This window comes from Vipera berus, assembly GCF_964194415.1.
Source record: "Vipera berus genome assembly, chromosome: 14".
Lineage (NCBI taxonomy): Eukaryota > Metazoa > Chordata > Lepidosauria > Squamata > Viperidae > Vipera > Vipera berus.
Window position 1 is genome coordinate 7,652,118 of NC_138217.1, and position 20,717 is coordinate 7,672,834.

General features: G+C 45.6%; 1 protein-coding gene across 2 annotated transcripts in view; it reads right to left on the reverse strand.

Annotated features, from left to right (window-relative positions):
• The window catches only part of ZDHHC8 (zDHHC palmitoyltransferase 8), a 63,119-nt gene that overhangs the window by 22,007 nt on the left and 20,395 nt on the right, over positions 1-20,717 (reverse strand). For both annotated transcript variants that reach the window (XR_014027901.1, XM_081339035.1), the window contains exon 2: positions 1,085-1,206. Coding sequence is in view for 1 of the 2 variants with exons in the window: in XM_081339035.1 (XP_081195161.1) it covers positions 1,085-1,206 (122 nt within the window). In the remaining variant the exon portion in view is untranslated. The remainder of the gene's footprint in view (positions 1-1,084; positions 1,207-20,717) is intronic.

Below are 20,717 nucleotides of genomic sequence, written 5' to 3' on the forward strand. Positions count from 1 at the left end.
CAAAAAATTAAATGGATTGTTTAGCTCAGGGGTAGGCAACCTTGGCTCTTTTATGACTGGTGGACTCCAACTCCCAGAATTCCTGAGCCAGCATGAGGGAACTATGGCCTCTTCATGACTGGTGGACTTCAACTCCCAGAATTCCTGAGCCATCATGGCTCAGCATGGAAACCTCTCCCTTTCCCCTCAGTGTGGCTGGCTCAGGAATTCTGGGAGTTGAAATCCACGAGTCATAAAAGAACCAAGGTTGCCTACCCCTGCTTTAGCTCAAGGACTACTATAGCTTTTTTCATCTGCCTCAAATGTCTAACCATCAGCATCACTGGATGATCTGGTTGTGGGCGGGTGTGGGGTCCAATTGTATTCCAGCTGGTCATTTTTAACTTTGCGGTTGTGCGAAGCCAGACACCCAGGTCTTACTTCTTCAGCCCAATCAATCCTTGTTGTATCTTGGGCTGTGTTCCCGTGAAAACATATTCCAACTCAGATTTGACAAGACTGTTTACGTGTACATCTGCCAATCCCAAACCCGGCAAAGAACAGCAGCCCCCCCCCCCCCGAACACTTCCACACAGCTGACAAGACTCTGAGTCACCCCCGGCCACAACAATCACAAATTGCGAAAGGAGAACAAAAGCATCCAAGGAATGAAGAGCACACTCAAGCCCTGAGCATGGACTCGGCTAGCGTGTACCACAAGAAGGAGATGAGGAAATCTAGAGACACATAGAAGCCACCAAATAAGTTTAGAGGAAATCTAAAGCAGGGGTCCCCAACCCCCGGTCCGTGGACTGACACCGGGCCGCGGCACGCCAGCAACCGGTCTGCAGAAACAATCAAAGCCCCATCCGTGGGATGGGAGTGATTAGCTCCCAACGCTGACTTTGTTTTCACTTTATGTGCATTGGAGCTGAATAAAGCATCTTCCGTTTTGTCACACGTTCCTGGTGAAGATTCGTGTTTGCTTTCATCGAGGACGTGTAGCGACACCTACAAAGTCGTCAGCATTTATTTGCTAGGTATTTTACAAGAAATGGGAGGGTAGGCCTTCTTTCCTTCTGAAACTCCCCTCTTCCCGATTTACCTCGTGGGAAGACTCCTGGGTCCATAAAGGTGGCCATACTGAAGTTTGCAAGCACAAACAGGAAAACGAGCCCATTGTAGAGTGGAACAGCTGGCGAGATGGCTCTGGTCAACCACGGGCACCTGGATAAAAAAGATGCACAAAGACAAGGAGAACGTTATTTGTCAAGCGCCACAGCTGACACTTTCCCAACCAAGGGAGCAGAAGCCGGGTTAATTACGCCACTGCAATCTTTGCCCACTTTCGTAGTTTCTTGGACCAGTTCTTTGTAACCGGAAACGCTCAGACTGATCCCCTTGGGATTGGCTTCCCCATGGACTTTGCTTGTCAGAAGGTCTGCAAAAGGGGATCATTGCAACCGTCCTAAATACGAGTCGGTTGCCAAGAGTCTTAATTTTGATCACCTGGCCACGGGGGATGTTGCAAACGTTCCTAAGTGTGCGAAACGGTCACGAGTCTCTTTTTCCAGTGCCGTCGTAATTTTGAATGGTCACTAATTTTTTTTTTTAAATTTTAATTCCATTTATATCCCGCCCTTCTCCGAAGATTCAGGGCGGCTTACAAGCTTAGCAATAGCCTTTGTTCTATGTATATGCCTACTTATTAGGGCTTTCGCCCCCCCCAAGCGGCATTATTACAAAGTCAGCTTATTGCCCCCAACAATCTGGGTCCTCATTTTACCTACCTCGGAAGGATGGAAGGCTGAGTCAACCTTGAGCCTGGTGGGACTCGAACCTGCACTAATTGCAGGCAGCTGGTGTTACTTAAGGAGGCATTAGCCCACTGCGCCACCAAGGCTCTTATGAACGTTAAGTCAAGGACTACCTGCGTTTAGGTTCATGAGTTTTAAATCCACAAGCATAAATGGTGTTCACCCTTGTCCAGTAGCCAATTCAATGTATGTTTGCAATCGGTCATCACTGTGAAACACAAAATTCCCGTGGATACGGATTGAAAAAAAGAAAAGTAAAAGAGAAAGTAATTTACAAGAGATGTGGTAGATGGAGGGGGGGGGAATAAATCATTGCAGAATGTTCTAAGCATTCCTTTTATTGCTTTGTATTCTTTTCGTGTGCAACTGGGCAGGAGGTGAAAGGTCAGCATATCCGAAAGAATTGTAAGCGAGGATCAGTCTGCGTCTTATTGGCTTCGCAGGGTAAAATGAATAGCGTGTTTGTAGGAGTTGAGCAAAGTTTAAATAAAGGACACAGTGAATAATTATAAGCATCGGCCAGATGTCCCGGTCCCTACCCTATTGCTGTTTTTGGTATAATTTGCTTTCTGGGCATTTTTTTTAAACCAGCTCTCAAAGCACGGTGAAAACTTAGGATGTGCAAAAGCCTTTGTAAAATAAAATGTCTTGGGAATGGTCCCTTTGTAAAGCATAAACCCGTCAGGACTAGAATCCTTCGTTTTATAGAAGTGAAAGCTTTCTGTTCTTGGAATCGTAGAAGCTGACAGTAACTTTACACTTCAGTGAGGCCAGCCATCAAGCCAAAAACAATGCACCAGTCAAGGAACAACCGGGGAGAAAAACCATACCTCCACCCATGCCAGTAGGGCAAGCTACTGTATATGAACAAGGAGCAATCCCCATACTCAGTAGCACTGATGTTGTTACCTGGTTGGATAATGAGATGTCTGCAAGAAATCAGTCAAGCTCAGAGAGCACCAAGGACCCCACAATCTTTCTCACCTTCGTCTCTGCAAACCCCACTCCCTTCTAACACTGATGACGTTCCCTAGTTGGGTCATGAAACGTCTGCAAGAAAACCACCAAGCTCAGAGAGCGCCAAGGACTCCATAGTCATTGTCCTCCTCCTCCTCCTCCTCCTCCTCCTCCTCCTCCTCCTCCCCTACTCTTTTCTACAGCTGATGATGTTCCCTAGTTGGGTCATGAAATGTCTGCAAGAAAACCACCAAGCTCAGAGAGTGCCAAGGACTCCATAGTCATTGTCCTCCTCCTCCTCCTCCTCCTCCTCCTCCTCCTCCCCTACTCTTTTCTACAGCTGATGATGTTCCCTAGTTGGGTCATGAAACGTCTGCAAGAAAACCACCAAGCTCAGAGAGCGCCAAGGACTCCATAGTCGTTGTTGTCCTCCTCAAACCCTACTCCCTTCTACAACTGATGATTGGGTCATGAAACGTCTGCAAGAAAACAACCAAGCTCAGACAGCACCAAGGACTCCACAGTCATCCTCCTCCTCCTCCACAAACCCTATTCCCTTCTACAACTGATGATGCTACCTAGTTGGGTCATGAAACGTCTCCAAGAAACCCACCAAGCTCAGACAGCCCCAAGAACTTCGTAGTTCAACCCTGAGCCGCATATCTTCTCTTCTACTGAAACTGTATTTTTATAAGTTCATCAAAACATCAGATTTGCCTCTCCTTTTTTGGGGGGGAGGGGGTTGGGAGCAGGGGGGGGGGAAAGCAGCCTGCAACTACTCCATGGCCACCAACATCTGATTACAAAGATTACAAAGATCAGGGTGACATATTTCTTTTTTCCTACCCACCCTTGCAAATGTTGCAACCTCTGTGTTGATTAAATGCCATGTTATCTTTATTTCGTCTGCAGTGCTGGCACCCTTTAGCCCAATCTCTCTCTCTCTCTCTCTCTCTCTCTCTCTCTCTCTCTCTCTCTCACACACACACACACACACACACACACACACACACACACACACACACACAGCCCACTTTGCTTCAGGAAATGTCACCTAGTGGTTAAAGCTTGTTAAAGCCGGTTTTCTCCCCTTTGTTTTACGGAGCCCTTCAAATCAATGGAGAGGCTGTTTGGGTGAACAGCGAACAATGGCCTTGTTCCACCCAACAGTGTAGACAACTTCCTGAAGCAACAAGCAATAAACACACGTAGTGTGTAACTTCCCACCTGCCTCGAATGAGGTTGGGGAAAGCTCTCTCTTCTTTAATTTAATTTAATTTAATAATTTGATTTCTATACCGCCCTTCTCCCGAAGGACTCAGGGCGGTGAACAGGGCAATACACAATAAAAATCAGATACAAAAATTAAAAAACCATTAAAAACCAATTAAACATCATGCCCATAAAATCAATACATATTAAGTTAAAAACTAATTTTAAAAACCCAACCCCATCCCGTCAGACCAGGCCAGCTTGTTCGAAAAAGAATGTTTTAAGATCACGCCGGAAGGAGCGAAGGTCGGGGGCCGTCCGGAGCTCAACCGGTAAGCTGTTCCAAAGGTCTGGCGCGCCCACAGAGAACGCTCTCCCCCTGGGGGTCACCAATCGGCATTCTTTGATCGGCGGCACCCTGAGGAGGCCCTCTCTGTGGGAGCGCACTGGACGGAGGGACGTTGACGCCGGTCGCAGGTGTTGCCGTAGGTAATCTTTAGCCTTACAATAACCTTGTAGGCTAGTTTAAGATGGGATGATCAGCCCAGGAATCCAGGCCAATCAGGATGAAGGAGATTTAAAACCTCATGCATTCTCACTGGTATATGAAGAAAGGTGTCCATCAGAGTAACACAGTTGGAAGGGACCTTGGAGGTCTTCTTGTCCAACCCCCTGCTCAGACAGGAAACCATGTACCAATTTAGACAAATGGTTGTCCAGTCTCTTCTTGAAAACTTCCAGTGATGGAGCCCTCACAATTTATGGAGACAAGCGGTTCCATTCTTTAGCCACCATTATCCTCAAAGATGAAGCAGTAGGCGTGAGCTTAAACGGACTCCAGAAGATGGTAGAGGATAGGAAGGCCTGGAGGAACGTTGTCAATAGGGTCGCGATGGGTCAGACATGACTTCGCAGCTAACAACAACAACATCCTCAAAGATCTTTGGAGTGTTAGTTGAAGGGCCTATGGAGATGAATCTGCATATTTCAATATAAAGCACCCACACGCTTCAAGGCGTCGCTTCTATCCTCAATTTCTCTGGAAATTTCCCCTCTGGGGAAACGTCTTGCAACGTGAGCCACAATTGCTCAAGAAAACGATCAGGAGAATGTGTTGGGAGCTATCAACCAAGATTCCTCAGAACAACAGGAGAGCTGTTAATTTCTCTCCTTTGAGTTTTGAACAGCATGTGTTTGTGTGTGTGTGTGTGTGTGTGTGTGTGTGTGTTTGCATGTGTATATTAGACACACCAGTTCCGCCATAAAACCTTCCTTTGTACTTCTTAGGAAACACATTGTGGGCTTTTTGGATTAGTTTCGGACGAAAAAGGGGAAGTCAGCACTATTATTTGGCTGCGGTCCTCCTACTAATAAAAAAATAACTCAGTGTTTGAATCTAAAGGATCGACTAGCCTGTAGCTACCATGAAAATATCCCCAGATGTGAATAGTCTGGAGCATCCCAACTGGGTTTAACGTTATTGATTGCTCAAATTTAGTATTTGGATCCCAATTGCTAACCTAGGATAGTTTGTCCTGATTCACCCACGATCCCAAGCTATTATGCAGTTTAGCAGGAAACACAAAAACCTTATAACAGGGGGTCTTCAAACTTGGCCCTTTTATGACTTGTGGACTTCAACTCCCAGAATTCCTCAGCCAGGCATGAGGAATTCTGGGAGTTGAAGTCCACAAGTCATAAAAGGGCCAGGTTTGAAGACCCCTGCCTTATAATATGGCTTAGTTCAATTGTGAACACCACTGCTTCCGTGACTTTGCCTCTGGGCCATGGATTGCCCTCCAAAAGAATTTATTTAAATACACAGTTCACACGGTGGCTCATCTCCGAACTGTGACTAAAGAGAGATGGAATCAATCCCCAAGAGATTGGATTTTATTCCTGCTAAATTCCGGGTCAGTAAGAATCAAATCAATATCAGCATGAAAGCCACAGTATATGTAGCTAAGGATTTGAGCCTTCTGTCACATAAAAACAATAAAACAATAAGAGAGTGGGTGGTTTGGTCCTGTTGGACAACCTAGGTTGGACATCCATATTTTTGTGGAGCCCCAACACAAGATTTCGTCTAGTGGTTGAGGCACCAGGCTAGAAAACCGGCTGGGTGACTTTGGGCCAATCACCATGAGACTGTGAATTCTAGTCCCACCTTAGGAATGAAAGCCAATTTTGGGCCAATCACCATGAGACTGTGAATTCTAGTCCCACCTTAGGAATGAAAGCCAGTTTTGGGCCAATCATCAGGAGACTGTGAATTCTAGTCCCACCTTAGGAATGAAAGTCAATTTTGGGCCAATCACCAGGAGACTGTGAATTCTAGTCCCACCTTAGGAATGAAAGCCAGTTTTGGGCCAATCACCAGGAGACTGTGAATTCTAGACCCACCTTTGACATGAAAGGCGGCTGGGTGACTTTGGGCCAATCACCAGGAGACAGTGAATTCTAGTCCCACCTTAGGAATGAAAGCTGGCTGAGAGACTTTGGGGCAGTCCCTCTCTCTCAGCCCAACCCAACCTCATAGGGTTGTTGTTGCTGGGAAACGAGAGGAAAGGAGTATACAGTATGTTCATTGCCTGGAGTTATTTGTAAAAATCGTAAAGGAAAGGAAAGGAAGAAGGAAAGAAAGAAAGAGAAAAAAGAAAATTAGAAGGAAGGAAGGAAGGAAGGAAGGAAGGAAGGAAGGAAGGAAGGAAGGAAGAAAGAAAGAAAGAAAGAAAGAAAGAAAGAAAGAAAGAAAGAAAGAAAGAAAGAAAGAAAGAAAGAGAAGCAATATAACTTCAAAAGGATGCAAGATTAATCCGCATGTTCCTTCAGATCTCCCTTGTAGCCATCTCTGAGTTTATTGCTCTAGCCTGGTATTAATCTTTTTTTCTTTCCTTTCCTTATAAATCATGTGCAAAGAGCAGTGATGTGCCAGCAGCATTAATAAGCAGGGGAATGCAGGCAGCAAAACATGAAAGGTAATGTTGTATACGTCTCTTTCTCTCTCTTTCTCTCTTTCCCTCCCTTTCTCTCTCTCTCTCTCTCTCTCTCTCTCTCTCTTTTGAGAAGCCGTTCCACCTTATTAGCTTCTCCTGCTCCTCAGCTCTGTTGCAGGGAACAAAGATGTTAAATCTTAATTGAAACTACCTTTCTTCCAAACGTTCAGGGGAAATAATTAAACCTTGCAGCAGTGACTCAAGGGAACGCCACAGCGTTTTGATTCATGGCGAAACAAAGGGGCTACTTAGGTGTCACCAAACAGTAACGCTATTCATCCCAAAGAGTGGCCACAGGAGAAACGTGTGTTTGATTGCCAGCCGTGATTCTATAATAAGGCATGACAAGCTGTGAAAAACCAGAATGCTGGATTGGCTGAACGACCGACCGCCACAATGCTTACAGATGCCGGCTTGGACTGCAAAACACAGGGAACAGATCACAGGGACTTGGGTTGACACAAACTGCTGTGTCAGAGGGTAGCTGTGTTGGCATACGTCACACTCCACACCGCAAAGGAGCTGGGCACATTTTTATTTTGGTATAATAAAAGGGGGGGAGGAGGAGGAGGAGGAGGAGAGGAAGAAGGGTTTCCTGCCTGAGCAAGGAGTTGGACTAGACGTCGCTTCCAACTCTATTATTATTATTATTATTATTATTATTATTATTATTATTATTATTATTATTATTATTATTATTATTATTATTATTATTATTATTATTATTTTATTATTATTATTTTATTATTATTATCATTATTATTATTATTATTATTATTATTATTATTATTATCATTATCATTATTATTATTTATTGATCATCGCACAGTTAGCCAGATGTTCAGACTTGATTTGGCATTTTTGTCTACCTACCGAGTCCTTACCAAGGACCTGGGATAGGCAGAGGTGGATGTTGGATGGTATTACAGATCTCATCGCAAGATGGAAGCAGTTCCTAGTAAGGCCGCCTTTTGCAATTGACTAATGGCGAATTTGTCAATGCCGATGATGGTGTTCAAGTGGTGCTCCAGTTGTTTTGGGATTGCACCCAAGGCGACTATTACTATTGGTACCACCCTTGCTTGCCTTTGCCAGTCGTTCTACAGTATTTCTATTTGTAGGTCTTTGTATTTTGTTATCTTCTCCTGTTCTTTCTTGTCTGCTGTCTCCTGGCACTGCCACGTCCACTATCCAGACTTTTTTGTCTTTCTTATCGACAATTGCTAAGTCCGGGGTGTTATGTTGCAGGTGCTTGTCTGTTTGAATTCTGAAGTCCCAGAGCAGTTTAACTTTATTCATTTTCTGTGACTTTCTCTATTTTATGATCCCACCAGTTCTTGTTTTTTATATTATTGTTGTTGTTGTTGTTGTTAGAATGCATTTCCTTTTGCCATCCTTCCACGTGTTCCTTGTTTTTCTATCCCTTCTAAAAAATATTCATGCTTTATTATATCCGCCTTCCTTTTTATCATGGAGCCTTATTCAGCCACTGGGTTAGTGAAACCCAAATAAATTTCCATCTGCATCGTAAGTGGACACAAGTTGCTTGGATGTTGTGAATTCGGCCACGTATGTCAGCAACATCTCCAACCAATTTGCAATCAGACATACAAGGAAGCCAGAAAAGAAGAGTACTCTTAATGCTTTTGCTAATCTCTGAATCACATCGCTACAACACGTTGAGTGATGTTCCACACAAGCAACATCTTGGCTTAGTCGTGAGAAAGCAGAACACTGGCTGGATCCATGCCTCATGTTAAAATACAGCTCTGGATTTATATCTGTAGCTCTAAATAACCATAATTTACTGATTAAACCACAACGAGGTGAGTTCACGCATTGCAATAAGCCACCGACCATGGTTCATAACAGTCTGGGTTCACACAACATAACTAAATCAAAATGAGAAGCAAGGCAACTGGACTTTTCTTGTTTTTCTTTGAAGATTTTTTTTAAAATTCCATTTATATCCCGCCCTTCTCCGAAGACTCAGGGCGGCTTACAAGCTTAGCAGTAGCCTTCATTCTATGTATCTGCCTGCTTGTTAGGGCTTTCACACACACCCCAAGCGGCATTATTACAAAGTCAGCTTAATTGCCCCCAACAATCTGGGTCCTCATTTTACCTACCTCGGAAGGATGGAAGGCTGAGTCAACCTTGAGCCTGGTGGGACTCGAACCTGCACTAATTGCAGGCAGCTGGTGTTACTTAAGGAAGCACTAGCCCACTGCTCCACCAAGGCTCTGTTTCACTTCTCATCCAAGAAGCTTCTTCAGCTCTGACCGGATGGTGGGGAATGGAAGGATTTATACTCCTTGGAGACAGCTGGTCATTTGCCTTCTTTTGGAGAGTTGTTGAGGCCACTTGGGAGTTTATCTGTGTCCTCGGGGTCACCTGAGTGGTGCAAATGGGTGTGGAGCCTTCTTGGAACTGCTGAAAGAAGTCTCCACACCCATTTGCAGCACTCAGGTGACCCCGAGGACACAGATAAACCTCCAAGTGGCCTCAAGGACTCTCTATAAGAAGGCAAATGACCAGCTGTCTGCAAGCAGTATAAATCCTTCCATTCCCCACCATCCAGTCAGAGCTGAGGAAGCTGGCTTGGGATTTTATGAGATGCAGGCGATGGGACAGGATTCATGCTTTGCTTAATCCCACTAACAATGTTTTTTTTTTAAACCATGATTTCTCAAAGACGCCCAGATTGGCTTGGTTCACACAACTTGCTAAGCCATAAACCACTGCAGCTGGTTTTCACCAGCAGGTCCCGGCTGACAGCCCAACTCCTGTAATTTAACACAATGTCGTTTTCCCCGGTGTTCGCTATTGGTTAAGAAAGTCATCTCAAGAAGTTTATATATATGCAAGTTCAGTTGATTTTTTCTGTATTCAGTGGGGGATGACTTCCAAGGAAATAAACAGTTTGTAAACACAATCTGGTTCAGACAGTAAACACAATCTTTCCTCTAAGTGGGCTGGATTTTTAGTTCAGCGTAATTCCCTTGCACGGAGAAACACGGAAACTTTATGCCTCTCTGCTTGTCTAACCTGTCTATCTTTTCCTTCCCTTTGTGAACAGTCTGTTTTGTTGAAATAGATGTTGGGAAGGGAAATTCCTGAACCTAGTCAGGGCTATCCTGTGGAACAGGGGAAAAAAAAGGGGAAAAAAAGGCTTGAACTGTAAACAACCTAAAAAGCAAGATAGCAATTCTGGATTGGAGATGACAAAAGCAATCGGTGGAAGCTAATGAAGAATTTCTTGACAATGGAATCAGTGGAACAATTTGCCTGCTGGACTTGTGGGTGCTCCATCCCTGGAGATTCTCAAGAAAAGATTGGACAACCATTTGTCTGGCATGGTTTAAGGATTCCTGCCTTGAGCAGACGGTTGGATTAGAACAGGGGTCCCCAACTCCCGGTCCGTTGCATGCCAGCAACCGGTGCTCACAAACAAGCAAAACCCCATCCATGAGATGCAGGCAGCACACAAAACCACACACCCTCAGGTCCACGGAAAAACTTTACTCCACGGAACCGGTCCCTGGTGCCCAAAAGGTTGGGGACCTCTGGGCTAGAAGACTTCAAAGATGCTTTTTCACGAGGCAACTGGACTTTCTTGTTTTTCTTTGAAGACGTTTTGCTCCTCATCCAAGAAGCTTCTTCAGCTCTGACTGGAGGGTGGGGGATGGAAGGATTTATGCTCCTTGCAGACAGCTGGTCATTTGCATCCTTTTAGCAAGGCGTCAGTGCTACCTGGAGGCATATCTGTGTCTTCAGGGTCACCTGAGTAGTACAAATGTGTGTGGAGCCTTCTTGGAACTGCTGAAAGGACTGTGTTGTAGACTGGAGATAGATGATGTCTATCTTTCCCTATCTATTTTTCTTTCCGTTTCCCACCATCCAGTCAGAGCTGGAGAAGCTTCTTGGATGACAAGCGAAACGTCTTCAAAGAAAAACAAGAAAGTCTTCAAAGTAAGTCCAGTCGCCTCGTGAAAAAAGCATCTTTGGGATAACTATGACCTGGATGACTGGGGGAATCTCTCTAGACAACTAGAAGACCTTCAAGGTCCCTTCCAGTCCGATGACTCTATGAAGAGAATACTATGGATAGCCAAGAAAACAAACAAACACAAAGTTGGACAAAACAATCTAGAGTTGTCACCTAGGCACAAAAGGCGAGGCTGTAAGTCATATTCTGGACCCATGATGCTAAGTCTCCATTGTCTTATGACAGTGGTGGCGAACCTATGGCACGAGTGCCAGAGGCGGCACTCAGAGCCCTCTCTGTTGGCACATGTGACACCACCGCCAGCAGCAGGTCCATCAGGCCACCACCGCAGCCCGGAGCAGAAGTCCCACCCAGCACACAGGAGACGAAGCGGCTGACTAACAAGCTCGAGTAGAGGTGGTAGAGCAGAGGTCACCAACCATTGTTGATTAGTGCCTGCGTGATACTCGCTAGCCCTGCCCCGTTCTTACGTGGTGCGGCGCCTTGTGCAAGCCACAGTGTGGCAGCGGCCATTTTTGCGCCTTGCAGCACGGTGGCCCATTTTTAAGGCCCCCCACCCCCCGGGTTTTGCATGACAGAGGCAGCACTCAGAGGCACCTCCCTGCCCCCCCCCACCCCGAGGGCACCACAATGCTGATGCGGCCCTGGCACTTTGCGATAAATAAGTGGGTTTTGGGTTGCAGTTTTTATTTTATTTTATTTTATTTTTTAATTCCATTTATATCCCGCCCTTCTCCGAAGACTCAGGGTGGCTTACAAGCTTAGCAGTAGCCTTCATTCTATGTATATACCTGCTTATTAGGGCTTTCACACACACCCCAAGCAGCATTATTACAAAGTCAGCTTATTGCCCCCAACAATCTGGGTCCTCATTTTACCTACCTCGGAAGGATGGAAGGCTGAGTCAACCTTGAGCCTGGTGGGACTCGAACCTGCACTAATTGCAGGCAGCTGGTGTTACTTAAGGAGGCATTAGCCCACTGCTCCACCAAGGTTTGGGCACTCGGTCTCTAAAAGGTTCACCATCACTGTCTTATGAAGTCCATAACGCTGGAGAAGGTGGAAGGAAAGAGAAGGAGAGAACAACCAGATGGATGGTCTCAGTTACGGCAGCGACGGGAACGCCGTCGGAAGACTTGAAGGACCAAGCTGAAGACAGCTCAACACTGGAGAACATTTATTTAAGTGGTTGCTAAGCGCCAACGTAGATTTGAAAGCAAATCACCCAGTTTTTGACTAGGTTGCACTCCACGTTTTTTCCCTACCTAAGAAATCTGTTTTCCCATCTGGTTTCTTTGCGTCCGTCTCTCCAGTTAAGTATCTGATCTGTTAGTGACACCATCAGGGGCACAAGTCTCCGCGATGCCAGCCAATTCTTATTAAACTCCGGTAATTGTTATCTAACATGCCAAGCACTTGGCAACAACAACCACAAGAGCCCAGATGGAGAACATTTAATACAGTGATTCCAGTCCCAGTGTTTGGTCCCACCAGCTGAGAACTTTGGCATTAAGCGTGCCTCCCTCTGGTCCGCACGAAGAGAATTTCATTAATGGATAGTTCCTGGGCATCAGAGCTCTTCCATTAAAATCTCCTCTGGACAAATCAACTAAAGCAATTTTTAGTTTGATGTCAGCCCCTAGAGTTTGGGATGGTGGGGCGGGGGTGGGGGGAATTTTCTGAAGCAAACGAAGGGAAGTGGGATTGTCACAGCGCAGAATGAGGAAAGGGAGAGAGGCAGACACACAAATTGTAGAGTGGAACAGGAGAAGGGGTAAACAGTCATTAAAAGGAAAATGAAGACTTTTCTGCTATTGCAACACTGCTTTCCCGCCGTTCCCCCAAAAGGGTCGCACCACATCGCTGCCTAACCCGAAAAGTTTGTAAAAGCTAGGCTGAAACCTTCAGAGTAGTTGTGTAAAATAAAATGCATGCAATCCATAGGCCTTCTGTAACATTAAATCGTACTGAACACAGCTATAAATGTTTGTGTGTGTGTGTGTGTGTGTGTGTGTGTGTGTGTGTGTGTGAGAGAGAGAGAGAGAGAGAGAGAGAGAGAATAAACCACAATAATGACATAATCTAATAATAATTATCCACCTAATTAAATGGCAGCCTCTGGCTGACCTTGGCCGATCTCAAAAGGCTAAGCAGAATTAGATCTGATTAATACTTCCATGGTTGAACTTCAGGAACTGGAGAGAGAGCCGAAGGGCAGGGAAGGGGAGAGAGAGAGAGTAAAATAGAAAAAAGAGAGAAAGAGAGAAAAAGACAAAGAGAGGAAGGAAGGAAGGAAGGAAGGAAGGAAGGAAAGAAGGAAGGAAGGAAGGAAGGAAGGAAAGAAGGAAGGAAAGAAGGAAAGAAGGAAGGAAGGAAGGAAGGAAGGAAAGAAGAAAGGAAGGAAGGAAGGAAAGAAGGAAGGAAGGAAGGAAAGAAGGAAGGAAGGAAGGAAGGAAAGAAGGAAGGAAGGAAGGAAAGAAGGAAGGAAGGAAGGAAGGAAGGAAGGAAGGAAGGAAGCAAAGGGAAAGAGAAAGGAAAAGGGAAAATGAGATGGGAATGACAACCCATGCTATATTGTTAACAAAAAAAAAATCACAAAGGCCCTGAACTTCACTGAAAAGAGAAGTCTTATCATCATCATAAATATTCAGGCTTTTTCAAACCAACCCTGGCTTTTCCAGCAGAGGTAGTTCTCCACCTTTCTAGACCAATTCATCTCTTCTCTCCAGCCTAGAAGGCATGTTGGGAAGCCCAACAAATGATGGTTTAATCATAAACCTGGGATTCAGCAAACCTAGGCTTAGCGGGATACTTCGCAAGGATAACTTCAAGGGTCCAAAAGCCAAGGGAGACGCTTCCCTTACCACACGCTTTTCCTCTCCCTCCCCCCCCCCCCCCGCTCTGGGTTTTAAAGGTGTCAGAAACTATGCTGTGATTTTTGGCTGTGCTCCTCAAGAGTGAAAACAATGGGACTTCCAGATAAACAGGGGCAGGGATCAAACTGTCATGGTGCATTTAATTAAATTACGGAAGCAGCTGCAGCCCCGTCGCTTCGGAGAAAGAGCCTGGTGTGGCAAAAGGCAGGAGGGTGACCACGCAAACTGTGTTCGTGTCCCGATGTATCTATAGTAACTTACAACTACTCGTGTGATTCTCTTTTTGCAACCCGGAGAAGCAAAGTCAATGGGGAAGCCAGATTCACTTAAGAACTGAGGCAAGAACGGTCGTAAAGTGGGGGCAAACCCCACTTCATTGTCTTGCTTAGCAATGGGAATTTTGGGGCTCCGCTGTTGTCTCAAGTTGAGGATTACCGGTACACAACTCACAAAGAAGGGTTGTGTTCTCCGTAGTAAGGAATCGAGTCTCTGTAAGAAACGAATCCCGCATTTTACATAAATTACAAAGACGGTTTAAGTTTATCGGCAAGCCTGACTTTCGCCGTAATAGATTAATTACAATGACTAATTACTAATTATGATTCAGGAAGCTCCGTGGCAACAGTGCAAACAGCTGGCCTTGTATTTGGCATATATTAATTTGTGTCGGTTGTTTTCACTGTTTTGATATTCGTTGTTCTTATTGTCTACCGTTTCGATTTTTTGGACTTGCTTTTGTAGCATTTTTACAGTTGTTTCCCATGCACTTTTTTTATTATTATTTATTTTTTCCATACGTACAATAGTAATTTTTCAACCGACATGCTGTCGAGTTTACATGTTAATACATAAGGTAAAGGTAAAGGTTCCCCCGCACATGCATGCTAGTCATTTCCGACTCTAGGGGCCGGTGCTCATCTCCGTTTCAAAGCTGAAGAGCCAGCGCTTGTCCGAGGACGTCTCTGTGGTCATGTGGCCGGCATGACTAGACGCCAAAGGCACACGGAACGCTGTTACCTTCCCACCGTAGTGGTCCCTATTTTTATACTTGTGTTTTTTACGTGCTTTCGAACTGCTAGGTTGGCAGAAGCTGGGACGAGTAACAGGAGCTCACTCTGTTACGCGGCACTCGGGATTCGACCCGCCAAACTGCCAACCATCTGATCGACGAGCTCAGCGTCCTAACCCACTGAGCCACCGCGTCCCTTTATGTTCGATAGGGACCCTATTAAAAAAAATCAATCAGACAAGTAACAGCCTTGGAAGTCCTGGGCATTGTGGGTTTGTTGCAGAGTGTGCAAGCCGGCGCTTCGGGCATTTATCAGGCATGCAAGAGCTGAACAGAGAAAGAAATTGGCATGTCTCTTGCTAATGGACTTTGTGATGGATCTACGGACTGAGGCGCCATAACGAGCAGCCTTGCAGGCAAAAAGCGATGCTTCTCCTTCTCAAGTTGAAGACCTGTGTGGCGGGGAAGGAGGTTGCCAGGTTTCGTGGCCTTGATCTGCCTCTCCCCGTCGAAACGGGCGGCCGAGATATACAACTTCCGTATGGCAATTCCTTCTCGAGCAATTTTTTGGGGGTGGGGTGTGAATATTAATAACAATAGCCCTTAGACTTATATGCCGCTTCCCAGAGCTTTACAGCCCTCTCTAAGCGGTTTGCAAAGTCAGCCTGTTCGCCCCACCCACCCAAACAATCCAGGTCTTCATTTTACCGACCTCAGAAGGAGGGAATTGCTTGATCCTTGAGCCAGTCAGGATTGAACTGGTGACAGTGAACTAGCCTGCAATACTACATTCTAACCAGTGCGAAGGAAGGAAGGAAGGAAGGAAGGAAGGAAGGAAGGAAGGAAGGAAGGAAGGAAGGAAGGAAGGAAGGAAGGAAGGAAGGAAAGAGCATTAGCACTTATATACAGCTTCAGAGTGCTTTACAGCCCTCTCTCAGCAGTTTACAGAGTCAGCCTATTGCCCCCCCAACAATCTGGTTCCTCATTTTACTGAGCTCGGAAGGATGAAAGGCTGAGTCAACTTTGAGCCAGTCAGGATCGAACTGCTGGCAGTGGGCAGTCAGTTAGCCTACAATGCTGCATTCTAACCAGTGCACACCAAGGATGGATGGATGCACTACACTTAGACTTATATACTGCTTCACAGTGGTATACTCTCTAAGCAGTTTACAGGGTCAGCCTCTTGCCCCCCCCCCAAAAAAAAACAATCTGGGTCCTCATTTTACCGACCTCAGAAGGATGGAAGGCTGAGTCAACCTTCATCCGGTCGGGATCGAACTCCCAGCAGTCGGCAGAGTTAGCCTGCAATGCTCCATTCTAACCACTGGGTCACCACAGGTCTTGGACTGGGTTTGAACTTCGATGCATATGCCTGGTTTCTCCATCTAGGAAGACACACACACACACACACACACACACACACACACACACCTGCACGGTTGTGTGGTGGTCACCAGAAAGGGTCTGATGTAAGTACAGGCAGTCCTCAACTTACGAGGCTTCATTTAGTGACCCTTCAAAGTTACAAAGGCACTGGGAAAAGTGACCTATGGCTCTTTTTCACGCTTACGACTGTTGCAGCCTCTCCACGGTGCATGATCAAAATTCAGACGCTTGGCAACTGACTCATACTTATGACCGTTGCAGCGTCCCGGAGTTATCCAATCCCTTTTTTTGCGATCTTCTACCCAGCAAAGTCTAAGGGGAAAGCCAGATTCACTTAACAACTGCGTTGCCAACTTAACGATGGCAGTGACTTGCTTAGCAACCTTGGCGAGAAGAGGGAGGCCAAGCTCACTCAACCCCTGTCTCGCTTAGCAAACCGGAATGTTGGTCTCCTTGTTGTAAGCGGAGGACTACGTGGGCATAGGGAGGGCTCCTAGTTGTACGTTGCGTTGCCTCACACAAAGGCGATCAGTCCCAGAAGTTGTGGGTGCTCCATCGCTGGAGGCTTTTTAAGAAGAGTTTGGACAGCCATTTGCCTGGGATGAGGGCGTTTCAGAGCCGTTCATCCTTGAATCTCCGTAGTTTTTTCTTTTTGGCCGAGGCTAGCAGAGAAACAAATCCAGTCCGGTGGGAGGATGTTTGCGAAGGCCAAAAGGGACGAGGTGTGGTTCAAAAATGCCTTTTGCAACATGTAACCCTCTCCTCCGTTCCTGCAAGCCAGCAACTTCCCCCATCTCTCTTGCACCAAAGGCAAAATGTAATGTGATCTCGGATGCCGCAAGGAAAAAGATCCGCACGGCTTTCCTACTCAAGAGACAGGCTAAAAGGGGGAGACAAAAGGAAAAAAAAATAATAATCACATTTCTGTGCAGTCCAGGCAATCGCTTTTCAGGGTGGAAATCTTTTCACCGGCGCTCTTTTTTTAGGGCTGCCCCTAACCCCCAGGTTTTAAGGGGCGGTCATAATCTTGACCTCTGCCTGGTTTTGAAGGAGATCTTACAGAATACAGAATAATAAGAGTTGGAAAGGGACCTTGGAGGTCTTCTAGTCCAACCCCCTGCTCAAGCAGCAGAAGACCTTATATCATTCCAGACAAATGACTGCCCAGTCTCTTCTTAAAAGCCTCCAGTGCTGGAGCACCCACAACTGCTGGAGGCAAGCTGTTCCACCGGTTAATTGTCCTCACTGTCAGGAAGTTTCTCCTTAGTTCTAGGTTGCTTCTCTCCTTGATTGGTTTCCATCCGTTGCTTCTTGTCCTGCCTTCAGGAGCTTTGGAGAATAGCTTGACTCCCTCTTCTTTGGGGCAGCCCCTGAGATATTGGAAGACTGCCCCTCATGTCACCCCTGGTCCTTTTTCCCCCCATTAGGCTAGACATACCCAGCTCCTGTAACCGTTAATTTATATGCTTTCGTCTCCAGCCTCCTATTACTTTTAGAATTAGATGCCGTTGTAATTTCAGGCTGGCCAAAATGATCAGCCTCGCGCGTTGACGTCAGCATCCCACTGGACATGGTGTTTTGTGCACCTGGACCAAATGTCAGAGTCTGAAGAAAAACAATGATGCATATGATGTGTAATGTGAGATTCAAGGTGCTGGTGATGACCTATAAAGCCCTAAATGGCATGGCTCCGGATTATCTTAGGGAGCACCTGCTGCCAGCATCAACTTCCCATCGTCCTGTGCGCTCCCACAGGGAGGGCCTCCTTAGGGTACCGCCGGTCAGGGAGTGCTGGCAGGTGATCCCCAGGGGAAGGGCATTCTCTGTGGGTGCGCCTGCCCTGTGGAACGATCTGCCTGTGGAACTCCGGACTGCCCCCGACCTTCTTTCGTTTCCCCGGGATCTAAAAACTTGGTTATTTGATTTATCTAGCCTGGACTGAGGGGTTTTAATTTTAAAACTTTTAAATTTTAAACTTTGGGCTACTAATTGTTATTTAATCTTATTTTAATTCTATTTTAACTCTTATTTTGTCTTTTAATTTTGCCCTGTAAACCACCCTGAGTCCTTCGGGAATAGGGCGGTATATAAAACTAAATAAATAAATAAATATCCTAAAAAAACCGGTCAACCCACAGACGTGCACTGCTCCGCCTTCTTCATTAACGTGATGGGTGTGTGCTGGAAATGTGTTCAAGGACAATAGCTGGGCCCCACAATTAGCTTCCAACGAAGGCGTCGACGGGATAGCAGATACTCCGTTCAATGTCTCCATAGCAAAATAAAAACAACGGCAGAGGGTTGTGTGTTTTTTTTTTGAATCACTATGGCAATAAACACACATTTTCCTAACGTGAAGTCATTTCTGTGCAGAAATGTCTTTGTGTGTGTGTGTTTGTCTATGTGTGTGTGTGTGTGTGTGTGTCGTACACAGCCTATGAAATGGCGCTAATACTATGGATCTTATAGCGGTCAGGAAGGGTCTCTGGAACTGATGGGCCAATTCTTGAGGAAAGAGAGAGAGTTCCACTTAAAAAGGAGAATTTTTATGAAGTTTTTCTTGCCCCAGAAAGAAAGTTAAGCTCACCTCCTTCTGACGTGGGGACACTGCCACTGGAAAAGTCCAACAATGTAGACACCAAGGAAAATTGTATGTCTATCCTGGAGGTAATCTATAGAATGTCTTTATACAGGTGCTAGTGGAAAAATCACTTAAATAGGAGCCAGCCGTGTGCTGCTGCTGCCAAAAAAGCCAACACAGTGCTAGGCTGCATCAACAGAGGGATAGAATCGAGATCACGTGAAGTACTAATACCACTTTACACTGCCTTGGTAAGGCCACACTTGGAATACTGCATCCAGTTTTGCTTGCCACGATGTAAAAAAGATGCTGAGACTCTAGAAAGAGTGCAGAGAAGAGCAACAAAGATGATTAGGGGACTGGAGGCTAAAACATACGAAGAACGGTTGCTGGGATTGGGTATGTCCAGTTTAATGAAGAGAAGGGCGAGGGGGGACATGATAGCAGTGTTCCAATATCTCAGGGGCTGCCCCAAAGAAGAGGGAGTCAAGCTATTCTCCAAAGTGCCCGAAGGCAGGACAAGAAGCAACGGATGGAAACTAGTCAAGGAGAGAAGCAACCTAGAACTAAAGAGAAACTTCCTGACCATTAGAACAATTAACCAGTGGAATAACCTGCCTCCAGAAGCGGTGAATGCTCCAACACTGGAAGTTTTTAAGAAGAAACTGGACAGACATTTGTCTGAAATGGTGTAGGGTTTCCTGTCTGAGCAGGGGGTTGGACTAGAAGACCTCCAAGGTCCCTTCCAACTTTATTATTATTATTATTAAGCAGACCTTGACTTACAACCATTCTTTAGTGACTCTTCTCAACTGCAACTTAAATATGGCCCCGATCCTTTGCGCCTGACATCCTAACACTTACAACTGTCACAGCATCGCAACGCATTATGCACGCATGGGATGAACGCATAAGGGAACCACCTGGTTTTTAAGAACACACAAGCTGTCATCACTGAATTTCAAAACATAAGATGAGACCTCAAGGAAAGGTGGGGATTCTCCTTCAAGTCAGCTGCCTTCTCAGACGCTAGCGACGGACCCATGCAGGCTGCACCCGCCTTACAAGGGGTTGGAAAGCCATTGTAGCAGCTGTTCTTCTCCAACAGCCAATTGCCATCACCCAGCGAAGCTCTTTTGAGAGCACACAAACTGTTTATGTTTGCTTAAGCGAGCCCAGCTCGGCTAGCCAGGATGTGCCAGAGCACTGTGTAAATAATGGAAGCTAATTTGCAGCTAAGCACCCTGGCTGGAAACGTATTTGTATAAATATTGTGCGCGGCTAAGGCAACCAGAGCTTGCCAAGGAGAAAGAGGGAGCAGAGATGGCACAACTTTGAACACCACGGGCAGTCTCAACGGGGCTCTCCGAGGACAATATGAGGCTGAGTTTGATCGGCAGCAAGTATCCCCGAGCGATTTCACAGTGGGTCAAGAGGGCTCAAAAGAAACGCAACATAATTATGACGCAGTTCTTAAATTAATCCGCGTTTTTAAAAATTTTCAGTATAAAATAGCAAAAGCTAAAGGATCTGAACTTGGAAGATCGGGCAATGTCATGAAATGTTAACTTTTTTTCTTTGTTTAAATTTCTTTTGTAAGAGAAAGGGGAGGGGCGGTTATTGGATGCCATTTGAGAGTCCTGGGTCAATAACTCTAGATCTATTGCACATCTGCTTGAACACTTGCTAATACTTCAAACCTTAACAAAAAGATAACAATTTTCCTTCTGCAAAAGACACCTTAGCAGGACGGCAGACTGAAAAATCCTCAACTTACAACCATTAGTTTAATGACAGTTACAAAAAGTGGCTTTTTTCACACTTAATTATTGCAGCATCCCAGTGGGCACATGATTAAAAATTCAGATGCTTGGCAACTGATTCATTTTTAATGA